This window comes from Mesoplodon mirus (genome assembly GCF_964341445.2).
Source record: "Mesoplodon mirus genome assembly, chromosome: 10".
NCBI classification, from domain to species: Eukaryota; Metazoa; Chordata; class Mammalia; order Artiodactyla; family Ziphiidae; genus Mesoplodon; species Mesoplodon mirus.
The window spans coordinates 34729002-34748954 of NC_138986.1; the positions used below are offsets into that span (position 1 = coordinate 34729002).

Sequence of the window (19953 nt, forward strand, 5' to 3'; positions counted from 1 at the left end):
TGGTCTCCCAAATTTTAATTTAATTTAATCTAATTTGGGTTTCTGTTGGGTTTTTTAATAAATAAAATTATTTATTTATTTTTGGCTGTGTTGGTTATTTGTTGCTGCGCACGGGCTTTTCTCTAGTCGCAGCAAGCAGGGGTTACTCTGCGTTGCGGTGCGCGGGCTTCTCATTGCAGTGGCTTCTCTTGCTGTGGAGCACGGGCTCTAGGCACGCGGACTTCAGTAGTTGTGGCTCGCGGGCTCTAGAGTGCAGGCTCAGTAGTTATGGTGCATGAGCTTAGTTGCTCGGCAGCATGTGGGATCTTCCTGGACCAGGGCTCGAACCCATGTCCCCGGCACTGGCAGGCAGATCCTCAACCACTGCACCACCAGGGAAGCCCTGGGTTTCTGTTTATTAATTTTTTTACAACAGTGATGGGAAGGCTGACACAATTCTTTAAAAGAAAAATATTTTGTGCATTTCTGTAAACCTAATGTATCTAGTATATCTACAGCTTCAAAATGAGCCTTGTAAACCCAGCCCTTGATCCTTTCTCTTTAGCTGATCCCACCCAAAGGGCAGACTGTGGCCATGAATCTGGGGATCATCTATGTATCTCTGTGGACGGTTGGTGGGCTGGTGAGTTTAAGGTAACAATCAAAACTCAAATTGATGACCTTTCCTCAAAGAATTCAATCTAGCATCCCAATTATAGAAACGAAAATAGAAATGAGAACTACTGCTTTTACAAAAATAAAAAAAAAAAGAAAAATCTCTTTGACCCAAATATTGTGAATGTTTTGACATGAGGTTTTAGATAGTATTTTAAAAATTAGTAGTTAATTTATCCAATTATGAAAATATCAATTAGAGAAAACTAGTAACCTCAAAACTTGCTTTAAATACATAGGACAAAAGTAGGACAAATTACATAGGACAAATTACAAAATTTGTAATACATTAATAACTTTTTGTTTATACAGACCTTAATTATTTCTCTGTAATACTCTTCCTTGCTGTGGTTGATTCTGGCATGATGGGAATATCATCATACAATGTCACCTTTCTGCCACCATCCAAGGATCAGATGAATTTTTGTTATAATGTTTCTAGCTGTTATTCATCCTTTCCAGATACAATGAAAAAATGGAATAAATTTTACCAGGTTTTGGCAGGGTTTTTTTTAGGGTTTTAAGTAATACTCTTCGAGAGTAGCCAGGTAAATTTTGAATAATATTTAATGTAAGATTTTTTATGCATTGAACAGTATGTTCCTAAGGAATAAAGTTCTAGTATCTAAATCTTTATTAGGATGACAACAATATTAATATGAGTAGATTACTGCATGACATCCTATCTCATTAGCACCCACATTAATATTAAGACTGCCCTATCCATTCTTTTCACACCAAATAAATTATATTCAAAACCTGTAGAAATTATGTCTTCATAGTGCATGTTCATCACATTTTCAGGTCAAGTGAGCAGTAAACTCTATAAATACTACTAGGGAATAAATTGAGGTGAATTTGATCAGCTTATTTCAACTCACTTTATAAACCATCACCTGCACTGACTAAAATGATAATCTGACAATCAGAATCAAATGTTGATGTCCAAAGTGAAGTGTCACAGGTGAGAGAGTAAACAACGAAAGATCAGGTTTCCCTTTAGAGAACTTGTTCATTATGCTGCATAAGATTAGGTGAAAATACTCTTATACCTCCTCCCATTTTTGACTTTTAAAACTTTGTGGAAAGTTCATTGCATGGCAAGAGAAAAACAAGTAAATGAAATACTACAGTATAAAATTCTGAGCATTTCAAAATCATACGGTTGAGAGCGAGAGCGCGCGAGAGCGCGCGAGAGCGAGAGCGAGAGAGCGCGAGAGCCAGAGCCAGAGCGAGGGCCAGAGCGAGAGCCAGAGCGAGAGCCAAACACACCAGAAATTCATCTACACGTGGAACAACTCCTACAGAACACCTACTGAACGCTGGCAGAAGACCTCAGACCCCGCAAAAGGTAAGAAACTTCCCTCACGTACCTGGGTAGGGGAAAAGAAAAAAGAATAAACAGAGACAAAAGGATAGGGATGGGACCTGCACCAGTGGGAGGGAGCTGTGAAGGAGGAAACGTTTCCACACACTAGGAAGCCCCTTCGCGGGCGGAGACTGCGGGTGGCGGAGGGGGAAACTTTCGGAGTAGCGGAGGAGAGCACAGCAACAGGGGTGCGGAGGGCAAAGCGGAGAGATTCCCGCACAGAGGATCGGTGCCGACCGGCACTCACCAGCCCGAGAGGTTTGTCTCCTCGGCCGCCAGGGCGGGCGGGGCTGGGAGCTGAGGCTCGGGCTTCGGTCAGAGCGCATGCAGAGGACTGGCGGCGTGAACACAGCCTGAAGGGGTTAGTGCACCACGGCTAGCCAGGAGGGAGTCCGAGAAAAAGTCTGGAGCTGCGGAAGAGGCAAGAGACTTTTTTTCCCCTCTTTGTTTCCTGGTGCGCAAGGAGAGGGGATTAAGAGCGCTGCTTAAAGGAGCTCCTGAGACGGGCGCTAGCCATGGCTAAAAGCGTGGACCCCAGAGACGGGCGTGGGACGCTGGGACTGCTGCTGCCGCTGCCAAGAAGCCAGTGTGCGAGCGCAGGTCACTGTCCACACCCCCTTTCTGGGGAGGCTGTGCAGCCCGCCACTGCTGGGGTCCCGGGATTCAGGGACGGCTTCCCCGGGAGAGCGCACGGCGTGCCTCAGGCTGGTGCAACGTCACGCCGCCCTCTGCCGCCGCAGGCTCGCACTGCACTCCGTACCCCTCCCTCCCCTCCGGCCTGAGTGAGCCAGAGTCCCCGAATCAGCTGCTCCTTTAACCCCGTCCTGTCTGAGCGAAGAGCAGACGCCCTCCGGCGATCTACACGCAGAGGCGAGGCCAAACCCAAAGCTGAGACCCGGGAGCTGTGAGAATAACAAAGAGAAAGGGAAATCTCTCCCAGCAGCATCAGAAGCAGCGGATTAAAGCTCCACAATCAATTTGATGTACCCTGCATCTTTGGAATACATGAATAGACAACGAATCATCCCAAACTGAGGAGCCGTGTGGATGAAAGGCTCTTGGTGCTGCAGCCAGGAGTCAGTGCTTTGCCTATGAGGTGGGAGAGCCAACTTCAGGACACTCGTCCACAAGAGACCTCCCAGCTCCACATAATATCAAACGGCGAAAATCCCCCAGAGATCTCCATCTCAACACCAGCACCCAGCTTCACTCAACAACCAGCAAGCTACAGTGCTGGACACCCTATGCCAAACAACTAGCAAGACAGGAACACAACCCCGCCCATTAGCAGAGAGGCTGCCTAAAATCATAATAAGGCCACAGACACCCCAAAACACACCACCAGACGTGGACCTGTCCACCAGAAAGACAAGATCCAGCCTCATCCACCACAACACAGGCACTAGTCCCCTCCACCAGGAAGCCTACACAACCTACTGAACCAACCTTAGCCACTGGGGACAGACACCAAAAACAACGGGAACTACGAACCTGCAGCCTGCAAAAAGGAGACCCCAAACACAGTAAGATAAGCAAAATGAGAAGACAGAAAAACACACAGCAGGTGAAGGAGCAAGATAAAAACCCACCAGACCTAACAAATGAAGAGGAAATAGGCAGTCTACCTGAAAAAGAATTCAGAATAATGATAGTAAAGATGATCCAAAATCTTGGAAATAGAATAGACAAAATGCAAGAAAAAGTTAACAAGGACCTAGAAGAGCTAAAGATGAATCAAGCAACGATGAGCAACACAATAAATGAAATTAAAAATACTCTAGATGGGATCAGTAGCAGAATAACTGAGGCAGAAGAATGGATAAGTGAGGTGGAAGATAAAATAGTGGAAATAACTGCTACAGAGCAGAATAAAGAAAAAAGAATGAAAAGAACTGAGGACAGTCTCAGAGACCTCTGGGACAACATTAAATGCACCAACATTCGAATTATAGGGGTTCCAGAAGAAGAAGAGAAAAAGAAAGGGACTGAGAAAATATTTGAAGAGATTATAGTTGAAAACTTCCCTAATATGGGAAAGGAAATAGTTAATCAAGTCCAGGAGGCACAGAGAGTCCCATACAGAATAAATCCAAGGAGAAATACGCCAAGACACATATTAATCAAACTGTAAAAAATTAAACACAAAGAAAACATATTAAAAGCAGCAAGAGAAAAACAACAAATAACACACAAGGGAATCCCCATCAGGTTAACAGCTGATCTTTCAGCAGAAACTCTACAAGCCAGAAGGGACTGGCAGGACATATTTAAAGTGATGAAGGAGAAAAACCTGCAACCAAGATTACTCTACCCAGCAAGGATCTCATTCAGATTTGATGGAGAAATTAAAACGTTTACAGACAAGCAAAAGCTGAGAGAGTTCAGCACCACCAAACCAGCTTTACAACAAATGCTAAAGGAACTTCTGTAGGCAAGAAACACAACAGAAGGAAAATACCTACAATAACGAACCCAAAACAATTAAGAAAATGGGAATAGGAACATACGTATCGATAATTACCTTAAATGTAAATGGAGTAAATGCTCCCACCAAAAGACACAGATTGGCTGAATGGATACAAAAACAAGACCCATATATATGCTATCTACAAGAGATTCACTTCAGACCTAGAGATATATACAGACTGAAAGTAAGGGGATGGAAAAAGGTATTCCATGCAAATGGAAATCAAAAGAAAGCTGGAGTAGCAATTCTCATATCAGACAAAATAGACTTTAAAATAAAGACTATTAGAAGAGACAAAGAAGGACACTACATAATGATCAAGGGATCGATCCAAGAAGAAGATATAACAATTGTAAATATTTATGCACCCAACACAGGAGCACCTCAATACATAAGGCAAATACTAACAGCCATAAAAGGGGAAATCAACAGTAACACATTCATAGTAGGGGACTTCAACACCCCACTTTCACCAATGGACAGATCATCCTAAATGAAAATAAATAAGGAAAAACAAGCTTTAAATGATACATTAAACAAGATGGACTTAATTGATATTTATAGGACATTCCATCCAGAAACAACAGAATACACATTTTTCTCAAGTGCTCATGGAACATTCTCCAGGATAGATCATATCTTGGGTCACAAATCAAGCCTTGGTAAATTTAAGAAAGTTGAAATTGTATCAAGTATCTTTTCCAACCACAATGCTAGGAGACTAGATATCAATTACAGGAAAAGATCTGTAACACATGGAGGCTAAACAATACACTACTTAATAACGAAGTGATCACTGAAGAAATCAAAGAGGAAATTAAAAAATACCTAGAAACAAATGACAATGGAGACACGATGACCCAAAACCTATGGGATGCAGCAAAAGCAGTTCTAAGAGGGAAGTTTATAGCAATACAATCCCACCTTAAGAAACAGGAAACATCTCGAGTAAACAGCCTGACCTTGCACCTAAAGCAATGAGGGAAAGAAGAACAAAAAAACCCCCAAAGTTAGCAAAAGGAAAGAAATCATAAAAATCAGATCAGAAATAAATGAAAAAGAAATGAAGGAAGCGATAGCAAAGATCAATAAAAGTAAAAGCTGGTTCTTTGAGAAGATAAACAAAATTGATAAACCATTAGCCAGACTCATCAAGAAAAAAAGGGAGAAGACTCAAATCAATAGAATTAGAAATGAAAAAGGAAAATCATATGGTTTATTTCTTTCAAATGGATTCAGTAATAATAGTAATCAATATAGCTAATATTAAGCTCTTTGGGGAGAATTAAGCATTAAGTCTCTTATACTTTAACTCTTAAATGTTCTCCCCTCATTTAGAATATTGAAAAATTATATTTATAAATAGAATTGATTTTCAGAAAGAGGGATTGTTATAATTGCCTAAATATTAATAACATTTTCCTTCTTGGATAGCAGGTAAAGTCATATTCAAGTAACTTTGATGACCTCTTGAAGTACTTATGGGTTACACATGTCTCATCCTTGAAGGTTGCTCATCAAAAATTTCACAATAGATAAGAATGGATCTAAAGTTATCTTTTTAATCTTATACTATCTTTCTATCTTACACTATCTTTTTCACTGAAATCTTTTTCAATTTACCTATATGTCAACCATCGGGAAGTATTATGATAAAGATAAAACTGATAAGAAAACATTTTACTGGATAAAACTTGAAAGTATTTTATAAGTAAGTATATTTCCAGACCAGGTGATACAAATAATACAGAGATAACATTATTCATTACAAATTAAAAATTAAAATTTCTTTGTCAATAAGAAGAGAAAATGGAATGTAAATTGGTGCAACCGCTATAGAAAACAGTATGGAGAGTCCTCAAAATATTAAAAATAGAACTACCATATGATCCAGCAATTTCACTTCTGGGTATTTTTCTGAAAAAAAAAATGAAAGCACTAATTTGAAAAAAATATATGCACACCTCATGTTCATTGAAGCATTATTTACACTAGCCAAGACATGGAAACAACCTAAGTGTCCACCGACAGATGAATGGATAAAGACAATGTGGTATATATACACGATGGGATATTATTCAGCCATAAAGAAGAAGGACATTTTGCCACTTGCAACAACATGGATGGACTTTGAGGGCATTACTCTAAGTGAAATAAGTCAGACAGAGAAAGACAAATACTGTGTGCCCTCACTTATATGTAGAATCTTAAAAACAAAACCCCCAAAAAACAAAAACCAAGCTCGTAGACACAAAGAACAGATTGGTGGTTGCCAGAGGCGGGAGGTAGGTGAAATGAGGGAAAGGGGTCAAAATGTACAAATTTCTAGTTATAAAATAAATGTCATGAAGACATAATGTACAGCATGTTGACTATAGTTAATGGTACTGTATTGTGTATATGAAAGTTTCTAAGAGAGTAGATATTAAAAGTTCTCATCACAAGAAAAAAATCTGTAACTGTGTAGGGTGACTAATGTTAACTAGACTTGTGGTGATCATCTTGCAATATACACAAGTATCAAATCATTATGTTGTACACCTGAAAAAAAGAGAAAAATTGTCTGTCTAGTATATATCATTAGGAAAAAATATCAAACTACCTGAAAATCAGGAAAAATTCTCCATATGTTATTTCATTTTTCAGTGGTTACCTGAAATGAAAATCGTGTCCTTAAAGAGATATCCAAATCCAGCAGAAATTGCTAATCCTCTTTGATTTATATCTTTACATTTTGAAACAATGAGAGTTGGTTACATTCCAGAGTTTATTCAAGTAGAGCATGTTTTAAGAAAAAGGCAAAACATTTGACTAAAAGTCCATATTTTCTGTGATGATAATTTCTAGATTTAAATTCTAAGAACATCTCTTCAAAGCTTCAAATCTAGGGGCTAAATCAATACCACATTTTTACAGTCTGTAATCTAAAAATTAGAATAATGTAGTTTTGAAGAAATTAGCTGTTTTATAAGTTCAGTTGGCAGAGTTCTGAGTAGACTAATTCTAAATGCATACTTCCCCTCACTTGTCTATTAGGTTACAACATTGCTGTAAACAAGAAGCAGAGTTTGAAAGCAGCAGGGCTTTGTTTGTGGATTATTTAGCTCCACCCCTCTTCCCTTCAGCTTTGATTAGAACATATTGTCTCCAGAAGGGCCTGCCAACACAAATGCTTGTTAGTGGGGATAAAGCCCCCTTCATCAGTGACTCTACAGGCTTTCAGAACACAGTCCTGCTTGGTCTAAATTTTCTCCACAAAGTGTATAAGTATACAGGTAGGTGACACAGAGACTTTATTTTTTTGTAAATTCTATATGTTGTGTTGACTTCATAGGTAATGAAATATCACTAGAATCATAATTATGAATCCTTACAACAGATCGTCTAAAGAAAGAAATTTTGACTTCCTGTACGTATCTGTTTCAAAGTTTTCACAATAACGTTTGTGGGCTTTTTTTTTTTTTTAATTTATTTTTGTCTGTGTTGGGTCTTCGTTGTTGCATGCAGGCTTTCTCTAGTTGTGGCGAGCAGGGGCTACTCTTCGTTTTGGTGCACAGGCTTCTCAGTGTGTTGGCTTCTCTTGTTGTGTAGCATGGGCTCTAGGCGCATGGGCTTCAGTAGTTACAGCATGCGGGCTCAGTAGTTGCAGCGCACGGGCTCTAGGGCATGCGGACTTCAGTAGTTGTGGCACGTGGGCTCAGTAGTTGTGGTGCACAGGCTTAGTTGCTCCATGGCATGTAGTATCTTCCTGGACCAGGGATCGAACCTGGGTCCCCGGCATTGGCAAGCGGATTCTTAACCACTGAGCCACCAGGGGAGTCCTCTTTGTGGGCTTATGATGGATTTCATTTAATGGGACATATTATAGGCCCTCCCTTACTTAGCATGTCCTCTCTTCTGGGGTCTTTGCACAAAAACAGCAGGTCAGTACCACCACATTTTAGTTTGACAAGGAGATAAGAGAAATCTCTATTTCTTTCTTGGATAAGTTTTGCTATTTTATTTTATTTTGTTTTAAAATGAAAAACATAATAAATATAATAATGATACTTGCCATGAAATAATTTTGTTATGTGAACTTTCTTCAGCCAGTTCTACAGATTATAGACATAAAGAAAAAAATCTGACCCCCTAAATTTCTGGTTTTGGAGGAGGTATATTTCTCCAAAATTTCCAAATCCTAGACTTACTAATAGTGGAAAACAGAAGAAATCACATAATGGTAAATTCGAAAATTACTGTATCATTCAATTTCCCAGATACTATTTACCATTTACCCTTGTTCTATTGAGGAAAAAAATATATATATATGTGTGTGTGTGTATATATATATATATATATATATATATATATATATATATATATATATATATATATATATATATACACATATACCTAATTTCTATTCCCTAAAGCCAAATTCAGAAAGAAGATATGAGTCAAAATAAAAATGAATGCATTGTAAATTTAAAATTGTGTATGCGTTACTTAGGGTAACACGATATTTGAATAAATAAACTTTTAATTATAATGGCAAAACTCAATAGGATTCTATTTCTCTCTCACATGATGATTCAGGATGTTTACTCAATTGAAAGGAGGCTTTCTTCCATGGTAATTCAGGGACTTAGGATCCTTCAATCTGTGGCTCGTCAATCTTTACAGCTTCACCATTGTATGCTCAGTACAAAAATCAAAGGAATTAGAGACCTTAAAGAGAGACCCTCTTTTAAAGGCCTAGGACTAGAAGAGACAAGCATAACTTTATCTCACATACCTTTGGCAAAAATACAGCCCCACTGGATGGAGGATGGGAGGCACTTGGGAAAGTTCATTCTTGTCTGAGCCCCACTGATAGGGGAATCTCAAAATCTGTTGAATTGCCGGTCATCTTTGCCACATTGTCAGACACAGAAAGTAAAATCTAGGTCAAGATGATTTAACAAACTTGAACTTCTTAGTATGTAAAGAATGAGGGATTAGATGAATGGTTAGAGTTTATTTCATTTAAAAATTATAATATTTCTAAATTTTTGTAAGCTCTACTTTTACTAAAATTAGCTTTGGATTTGTTAAGGAGTTTTGAATTCACTGTAGGCTACAATAAAAAAGAAAAAGATGCAGAAAAGAAACAGTAAATTGGAACACAGTTAAACAAGTTACCTAGCTTCCTCACTTCCTCTAGTAATTGCATGTTCCCACTGATGCTCAGAATTCAGAAACTGTGCTGAAAACCTTGGCAGATATTTTTAGTTAATTCAAGTATAGACAAAATAATAATAAATAGAATATCATTAATCAAAATATTTTTACAGTTGAACATGTCTGGTTCATAGTTAACATATTAAACTTTTTAACATAATATTCAACTACATTTTTGATATAAAAAATTTTAAGATTTTTCTTTACACTAGCAACTGCACTAAATTTTCTTGTATTTTAGCCTTTATGCCATGATATTTTTGTGACTTCAAGTCTCCATTACTTTGGCATTTAAAAAAAATATTTATTTACCTTAACCAAACTTGGGAAAAGTCATGCAAGGGAAAGTTTAGTCTGCAGATTATACCACTTGCTTGTGTGGCTGCCCTGCCTCACTCTTAATGTGGAAAAATACGGGGAAAAGAGTGATTCCTGACTCCTGAGACTTTGATGTGTAAGTTCTAACCAATTCTAGTCAAGGACCTCCTGTAGAAGAATTAGGGGTAGGGCAAAAGTCCAGGTATGTTAATGGAAATAACTACTCATAAAGTAAAGTAATGGGAAATAAATATGATTTTCCCAACAGAGAACTAATAGAAGAAAAAAGGGCAATAGGCCAAGCTCAAGGCTTCTGTATCCTCTTTCTTGTTCATTAACTGATCAATCCATTCTGACATATTTGGTCTACCCAAAATTCACAACCGTTACTACTTTTTTCTATTTCATAATAACATTTCATTTTATGACTATTATTTTCCTTATTTTTAAAATATATTCAGTATATGTCTGTTATTTAAAATTCAAACACTACAGAAAGTTATTAAATGCAAATAAAACTTACCTTCTCCATCATCATCACTTAACCTCCATACCATGATTTCTTGCCTGATATATATACTTACATATATTTAAGTTTTGGGCCCACTTCTACAAAAATAGTTATATGAACTAGTGAATATAAATAAATGAATAAATTATTTGATAAAAACTCTGTATTTGTATAAAAGAGATTATATGTATGGCACTGTTCTATGCTATATATTTTTAACTAATCATGTATATTTTAGATATTAGCAAGTCAACAAATATTAACAGACATCATTCTCTTTAAATAATACACAACTTTCCACTGAATGGATTTATATTCTTTCCAATTTTAAGCAATGCAAAGTGACATTTGATGTCTACTTTCATTAATTTAATTTGTTGGAATGGTGACAGATTAAATTACTGGGAATGAATTTATGATCAGGTATTGCCAAATGGCAATGAAAGAGTGTGGTATAGATTATGTTCTTATCAAAATAAAGACAAAAACAAAAAAAAAACCCACACAAACTGTTTATTAAGGTTCATATTTCTGCATAGACACCAAAAATGAGTATTAGCAAACTTTAAAATTTGCAATAGTCTAATATACAAAAAATATCACTTCACTTTTTTATGGATCTTATTCTTTTAATCACTGCTGTATCCACTATTCTCTTCAGTTACTTATGTATCTTATAAATTTGAATATGAAGGCATAACATAATTTTAAAGAGCAAAACATCTTTTATTTTAAAATGTATGAAAACATGCTAATTTTATACTAATTGAAATCGAAATGAATTTTGTTAAATTGAATTTTGTTTGAAATAATTTCATCTTTTGGGATCAAAGTTAAAATTTTACCTACAACTTTTAAATGTCTTTAAATTTTCTAGGAAAACTGTCTCTCGTTATATGGAAAATTTTAATGAAGTTAAAAGTTACAAGAAACTGTTTCTAGAGATTTTGGAATTCATTCTTCATTGTTTTAACGAAATGCTCCTGGAAATTTATAATAAAATAAAAATCCACAATGATAAATTTTCAAGGAACAGTGTTCTCCAATAATAACTAAAGTGTTAACTGTCCAGTATAGATTCAGTTGAATAACTGGCAAATGCTGATAAGTTAATAAATGTAATAAAATGCTGATTAGACTTTTGGGATATTATTCTACTTAAATTAATTTCATGAAATTTAGAGGAATAGATTTTCGTGGACAGAAGTCAAGAGGCAGAATATTTTAAATGAAAATCTGAATAGTGAATTTGAATTTCTAAAGTGCTTAAAAATGAACTATTGGTTTAGAATGTATTACCTGATTTAGCAATGTTCCCTCTGAAAAATTTTTTAAATTATGTTCAGATTTTTTTAGTTCATATTTTATGGGATACTTCATTTTTATGGAATACTTCAGGGTCACAGAGGACAATATTTCTCTCCTTTAAGAAGAGATAATACACAAGAAGGTGGCTCTGCCTACTGCTAGTCCTCTTGGTGACTTTCCTTCCAAAGCTTTTATGAAGCCTGCTTACACAAGATTACATAGGACTCCATCCACAGGCACAGTATACCCACTAGCAAACTATTTGGAAAAATAAAATAAATAAATTGAGCTTGGTGAAATAACATTGGCATTAACATCAGAAAGACTAGAGTTTGTAGCTAAGCTCTTGCCATTTTCCAATTGGTGTCAGCTAGTTGAACCTAGAGCAACTAATCAAATTTCCCTGTACCTCAATATTCCTGTTGAAAAAATTAAGATTATAGACATAAAGAAGATTAATGAAGAGTCTACAAGATTTTCGTTATAAAGGTTGACTAATTCAATAACCAGATGGTAGTGAGCATTCTGTATAATACATACAACACAGTAATTGTGGCACAGAGTACACACGTTTGATGAACAAGACACTTAATTATATCAAAAATCAATTATTACTTTAATACAAACTCCAGGAATCTAGAACCATGAAATATACCCATAGTGAACTCCAGCAACTCTACCATTCATAGAAATCTTCATGTGCTAATATTTTAAACCATTTGTATTAGTTTCATTTTGCTGCTGTAACAAATTATCACAAACTTGGAGGCTTTAAAACAACACAAATTGCATTGCAGCGCTGGAGATCACAAGTCTGAAATTGGTTTCTCTGGACAAAAATCAAGATGTTAACAGGACTGAGTTTATTCTGGAAGGTATAGGGGAGAATCACCTCTCTTTTTTGCAGTTTCTGGAAGGTGTCCTCATTCCTTTGTTCATGGCCTCTTCTTGCATCCTCAAAGCCGGTACCATGCATCTTCAAACCTCTCTCTGATTCTGACCTTCCTGTGTTCGTTTTTTTTACTTATAAGGACCATTATGATCAGAATGAATTCACCCAAATAATCCAGGGTAGTCTCTCGTCTCAAGATCCTAATTTAACCACATCTGCAAATCTCTTTCACCATCTAAGTCAACATATTCATGTATTCTTGGATATCTTTTCAGAACCATTATTTCTGCTACCACAGCATTCATAAGATTATCTCTGTATTATATGTATTCAAGGATAGATATGAAAATATGGCACAGTTGCAGTGCAATAAACACATGATAAGTTTCATCATCACAAAGTAATATACTATGTTTTTACTATTGATGGCTTTAATACAATAGGAACTGTTCTATTTCATATCAGAAATGGTGGTTGGTAGTATCTTGATTAGTAATTATATTACAAATTTAAAATTAGAGTAATTTAGTTTTGTGGAGTGAAATAGCTGGAGTAAATTAAGGAAAAAAGCTGGAGGATTTCTGTGGAGTACAAGAATGCTACTGCATTGAAACAGTGGGATGAAAGAGCAAACGGTTGTCATTGGATATCAGAACTAACAGCTAAAAAAATCATCAGATACCAAGTAAAGTACTTTTTATATTTCTTGAGCTTTAGGAGAGCTCATTTCCATTTATCACTGTGCATTGTAGTTTTTCTTCCCTTGCTATATATAAACTGGCTTCCTTTACTCTATTTGCACATGACTCATTATTTCTGCCCAAAGCTCATTACAGGCTCGCAGCCCATAACTAACTGACCTATCCTTGTCCAAACACAAACTACCTAGAGATAAATTTTGTTTGGTGAAATGTACCCTCTGTATTGGTTTTCCTGTTAGTTTTGCACTCGGGCTACAATGAGCTGTGAACAAAGACTAATACAGTAACAGAGTAAAAATAATTGGCAATTGATCCATTTTATGAAGAGAATGAGTGGGCTATGTTCAGAAAGGAACATATGGACTGAACATTTAATATACAAACTATACGCAGATGCCCACCCTCACCTGAGGTTCAGATCAAATAATGAAAAACTCTGAAGTGATTTATTGGTTCAGATAAATTATTTTTTAAACTTCACAATAATGATTAAGTTTATGGGATATATATACATATGTAGTCTAAAAAATTTATAAAAGATAACTCCAAAAATGCTTTCCATGTTTTTAGTGTTCTCATATTTGCACTATAGCTTCAGGAAATAAAACTTAAGTAGAAAATTTTAGAGACTAGAATTCTTACCATATGACTCTCTTAATTATCGTGTCTTTTTGTTTTGTTTTGTTTTTTTTGTTTGTTTTTTGTTTTTGCAGTATGCGGGCCTCTCACTGTTGTGGCCTTTCCTGTTGCGGAGCACAGGCTCTGGACGCGCAGGCTCAGCGGCCATGGCTCATGGACCCAGCCGCTCCGCGGTATGTGGGATCTTCCCGGACCAGGGCACGAACCTGTGTCCCCTGCATTGGCAGGCAGACTCTCAACCACTGCGCCACCAGGGAAGCCCTATCTTGTCTTTTTATATTACATTTTTTTTTATCTCTATCTTCTGTTTACACCATATAATTGGGTCTTGATTTTTTTTATCCAGAGAAAAAACAATCATAATTCTGCCAACTAATGAAGGTTGCTTGCCACCCGGTTCTATAAGAATTGAGTCATTAGCCACTGCAGTCATTGACCTACAATACAACCTAGAAAGAATTCAGGGTGCAGATCAAGAACAAGGCACTCTGTGCTCTGGGAAAATTGGAAGAACAGGCCATCAGATAGTTAAACATTTTCAGGAGAAGATTTTATAAACCCAGGTTCTCACATCTTCCCATATTTAGAAAAGCACTTAAATCATTAACTGAGATATCTGTCTCCCATGATGAGCAGTAACCTCTACCAAAATGTGTGCTTGATTGCAAGTACCCCTTCACCAAAATTACATATATACTGGCCTCCCCACCTATCTCTTCAAAGAAGTTCCTCAGAGTTATTTGAGAGGTTGTCTCCTGGGCTATAATCCTCGGTATGTCCCCAAATAAAACTGAACTCACAGCTCTCATGCGGTGCATTTTTATTTCAGGTGACAGCCCTTAACTTTTATGATTAGGCCATTTGTATTTAACATAATTTTAAATCTTTGGATTAAATCTACCAATCACAAAGAGGCATGTTTCTTTGTAATCACATTTACCTCTTCTTGCCTTTTTTGCAGAGTATTTTTTATGATATCATTTTATCTCTACTATTTGCTTACTTCATATCACTTTAGAAGTACAAATTATTTAAAATAATAAATCGGTTGTTCTTAGGATTACACCATACAACCATAATTAATTAGTCTATCATCAAGTAATATTGTGTTACCGCATGTGTGGTACTAGAATATTCTCATTTTGTTTTCTTCTTTGTGCTATGGTCATAATTTTACTTTTACATATGATACAAACAAATTGCTATCATTTTTCTTTAAATGTCAATTGTCTTTTAGAGAAATTACTAATAAGCATGCAAAATTTATATTTGCTTTTTTAAATCATATCTAGCAGTCTTCATTATTTTTTTAGCTTCTGTCTGGTATCAAATTTCTTGTGTCTGAAGAACATCCTTTAATATCTTTTTAATGCAGTCCTGCAGGTAATGAATTCTCTGTTGTTGATAGTAGTATTGTTCACGGTCGTGGTGATGGTGGCATTTATTTTCATTTTGTTTTACTGAAAATGTCTTTATTTCTTTCATCTATATTTTTTTGGCACACAGATTTCAATCTATAGTAATCTGTATAGTTTCTGAAGAGATGTCTGTTGGAATCTTTATTCTTCTGCATGTAATTTGTCTCTCTGGTGTCCTTTAATATGTTTTCTTTATCTTCGGATTCCATCAGTTTAAATATGATGCATCTAGGTGTGTGTTGGGAAGATACTTATCCTCCTTTGTTCACCAAAGAAAACATAATTCTCAACTTTTAGGTTGTGCATTTTTTTTCAGCCGACATTGAGCACTTAAATTTTAAAAGGTTCATCAGTGATGTCTTGCTAAGAAAGAGATATTTCAGCAAAGATGTGAAGGAGGAGAGGGAAGGAGCCTTGAGGATATCTGGAGTAAGACTACTCCAGGCAAAGAGGAAGAGCAACCACAAAGTTTGAAAGTTGGGAGTAGGCCTGGTGTGCTTTTGGAAGAGCAGAAAGGCCATTGAACAAGGAGAAAAGAAGTAGGAGATATAATCAGAGTGATAATGGGTTTGGGAGGCCAACGTTTAGGACTCAGGTATATAAGGGCAGATTATGTAGGCTCTTGTAGTTCACCATAAGGACTTTCTTTTTTTAACTTGGAAGGAAATGGAGAATATAGAGAAGGCTTCTGAGCAGAGGAGTGACCAAACTTGCTTCTCAGTTGAGACTGTACTGTAGAGGTAATGTGAAATCAGTAAGGAGGCTATTGTGATCATCCAGAGGACATATGGTGTTATCTTGGACCATAATAGAAATGGTAATAAGTGATTGTATTCTGGATATACTTTGAGTATAGTGCCATATGAAAGGAAGAAAGATATTATAAATGACTCCAAATTTGTCCCCTTTCTTTCCCTTCCCTTCCCTAACTTTCCTGAATAATTCACACAAAATCTAATAGGTAAACAGGGCAAGATAGGAGTTGGGGATAGAAGGGGAGTCATGGTGACCCAGCATGGAGATCCAGAGTCCAAGAAAGGTGAAAAAGGTGCACTCACAAAGTGGAGGCCTAGGTGCAGGAAAACAGAATTTAATCCCGGCTAGAGGGAATTCCCTGGTGGTCCAGTTGTTAAGACTCTGCTCTCCCAATGCAGGGGGCCAGGGTTCCATCCCTCATCTGGAAACTAGATCCCGCATGCCACAACTAAAAGCCTGCATGCTGCAGCTAAAGACCTGGCACAGCCAAAAAAAACAGAAAAATTACCATTAAAAAAAAAAAAGAGGGCTTCCTTGGTGGCGCAGTGGTTGAGAGTCTGCCTGCTAATGCAGGGGACGCGGGTTCGAGCCCTGGTCTGGGAGGATCCCGCGTGCCGCAGAGCGGCTGGGCCTGTGGGCCACAACTACTGAGCCTGCACATCTGGAGCCTGTGCTCCGCGGCGGGAAGGGCCGCGACAGTGGGAGGCCCGCGTACCACGATGAAGAGTGGCCCCCGCTTGCCACAACTAGAGAAAGCTCTCGCACAGAAACGAAGACCCAACACAGCAAAAATAAATAAATAAATAAATTAAAAAAAACAAAGGACTAGTCTGCCAAAGAATGATTGAAGTTTAAAAAAAAAAAAGAAGAAAGAAAGAAACGGCTAGAAAGACATTCCCTGAGAGGAAAGACCCAGCCTAGGGAGCCAGAGCCCTAACAATATGCAGAGGGATTCACTGATAGAGGCTATATAGAATGGGACACTGGAGCCCAAATAGGGTGAGGAGGGCATCCATACAGAAGAGAGGTTGTGGCATAGATGAAAGACTGACTTATGTACAGAAAAATTAAATAAATGCATATTTAAAAGTAATGGAAGACAAACGTTTTTTCACTGTTAGAGAGTTACAAACACGAAAAGTGTGAAAACTAAAATAACCCCTGTGCTGTTGGATTAGAATTGGAGGTATTGGTGTGAACTCAGGATTTTCAATATAAATAGATTAAAAGCAGGTAGGTAGGTAAGTAGGCAGATAGGTAGATAGATAGACAGACAGATAGATAGATATAGAGGTGAATATATTTTATTATATATTTTAATAGTCCATTATCCTAGTATTCGCTAGTGGAAGTCCCTTTTGACATATATATCCATTTATTTTTAAACACTTCATTGCTTTCTGGAATTACAAGGTATTTCAAGCTCATCTTTTCCTTTACCTGCCTCAACCCTAGAATCAACCATTTCTCAAAGGCATCCTTCTTTGTTTATTGGAAAATGGTGTTTTGAAGTCAGGATCTGAGTGGTTGATATGTTCATTATTTTGGGGATATCCAAGCTCACAGACCCTCTCCTTAGACACATATGCCTACTTTTTACTTCATTCATAATAGCAACTATTTGTTTCCCAGAAAGAAGACTGTCTGTCTTACTAGACTGTCTGTTGCAAACCTTGAAATACGGTTCATTTTATATTACAGTTGAGAACAAATGACTATTTTCTGCAATATATTTATTCAGATTTTTTTAAATTTTAAAGTTATTGTCAACCTCAGCACTGCAAAGCTGGGTTTTTGAAAATTAACTGAAATTATCATTAAACATGTGCTGTTTTCTTACTGGCCCCATAAAACATGTAAATGTGTGATTATAAATATATTTTCTATTTGTGATACTTTAAAAAAATTTACATTAAGCAAAATAAAATTTCCTTGGTTATTAATAGAGTGAACTATGAATAATGACGAAATTTTCTAGATCATCACGTGGACTAAGAATGCTGCCTGCCGTATCAGTAAACAAAGGATGTCACAGCCATCAGTGATTGTAGCCAACCTGATGGTGAGCCCTGAGGGAACTCGGGATGGAAACGAGGAATGCCTGCAATCTAGCAGTCATCAGACTGCAGCCACCCCCAACAGTGCAGCTTGACGAAACGCAGGATGAGAAAACACAGGACACTGGCCCCAGATAGCTGAGGTGTATGTACACCAAAGTAATGATTTCAGTGAGCTCAGACTCTTGCATCTTCCCACACTTAAAAAAGCACTAAATTCCTTAACTTGAGATATCTGGTTTTAATTAACAACAATCTTTTGACGTTCCAACTACCTGCCCTTTGTTGTAAGAACTCCTATATATCCTGGCTCCCCCATTGCCTCCTCAGAACAGTTTTCTCAACATTATCTGAGATGCTGTCTCCCAGGCTTGAAGTCCTAAGAATGTCTGCCGAATAAAACATACCTCTCAACTTTTAGATTATGAATTTTTTTTCAGTCGACAATCACTAGATCGTAGTATATAACCTATTAAATATAGTATATTCCCTTTTCTTGCTATTCTTTGTTATCTACGCTCCTCACCTACCCTACAGTTTTTCGTGGTCTGCCTTTTTGCTTGCTGAGATGGAGTCAAAGCCTGTGTTCCTGGGGCACTGGAATTTGTTGATTTTTCTCTTTTTACTGGGAGTTATTTTGTCTTTTTAGCATTGTCTGTCTTCAAGTAATATTGAGGGTTTGGTTTTGTGTAGACATTTCATAAATGGACAGTTACTTCACATTTTTGGGGTAGAAGATTTTGGGAGAGTGTTTGCTGCACTGCCTCTGTTGTCTACAGCGACCAGGAAATTTTTTGTGTGCTTTTGGATTCAATAAAAATTTAATCATGGTCTTGGCTCATCAAAGATGTTTTTACTGCACCAACAATACAATGCATGTCATTGATCTTTGAGCACAGTTATTGTATGCTAATTTTTGTGGATGCCTACTACTCATTTGGAAGAGTCTTAGTCACTTTATATCTATGTTTTTATTGACTTCTCAAAATAATTCTGCAAGTAGGTTTTATAATCTCATTTTAACAATAACTAAACTGAGGCACGGAGGGGGTTAGAAAAATTGCTCAAGTCACCCTGGAAAACAATAGAGCTGAGATTTAAAGTATATCTTTTCTACTCTGATGCCCATATCATTCAAACCAATTTCTCTAATTTCTTTTTCTACCCATTAGTGGGTAGATTTATTCTATGGATGAGTCCTGGTGATAGGGACGGAGTAAAGGAACAAAGTAGGTAATTAAATAGTTAATCCTGATAGGGGATTGTAAGTACAGAAAAAAGTATGGGAGACCCCTGTATGTTAATGGTAACTCAAGACAGCAGGTTTGCTTAACCACAAAGCTGAGCAGGCTTGCATAACAACAAAACCATGCAACAGAAGCATGAGACCTGCCCCCAAACAATAAAACAGTGGTTGTATGAGATCCACTGCCTGCCCAGTGAGCTCAGCAATTTTATGATTACTAGGGCACACCCCTCTGCACACACTAAAAACAAAAATATAAGGAAAAGGTGACATTATACTAAAACCTGAGATGATTAACCACTTTTAGCATATGTTACCGTCTTTTTGCTCATTTCCGTTCCTCCATGACAGTCCCAGCTTGACCACATAGGGACAAGAAAACTCCCCCGCCTGAAGTGGAGGAGGAACCGATGAC

At 37.0% G+C, this 19953-nt stretch overlaps 1 protein-coding gene across 1 annotated transcript; it reads left to right on the top strand.

Moving 5' to 3' along the window:
• Positions 1-504: 504 nt before the first annotated feature.
• Positions 505-18387, top strand: LOC309811173 (protein LEG1 homolog; the record flags this gene model as incomplete). The annotated part of the gene is made up of 6 exons (XM_082633773.1): positions 505-622; positions 967-1148; positions 5925-6025; positions 7527-7765; positions 15796-15908; positions 18214-18387. 6 exons carry the CDS (start codon positions 505-507, stop codon positions 18385-18387), a joined length of 927 nt encoding a protein of 308 aa, XP_082489899.1.
• Between the last annotated feature and the right edge of the window lie 1566 nt (positions 18388-19953).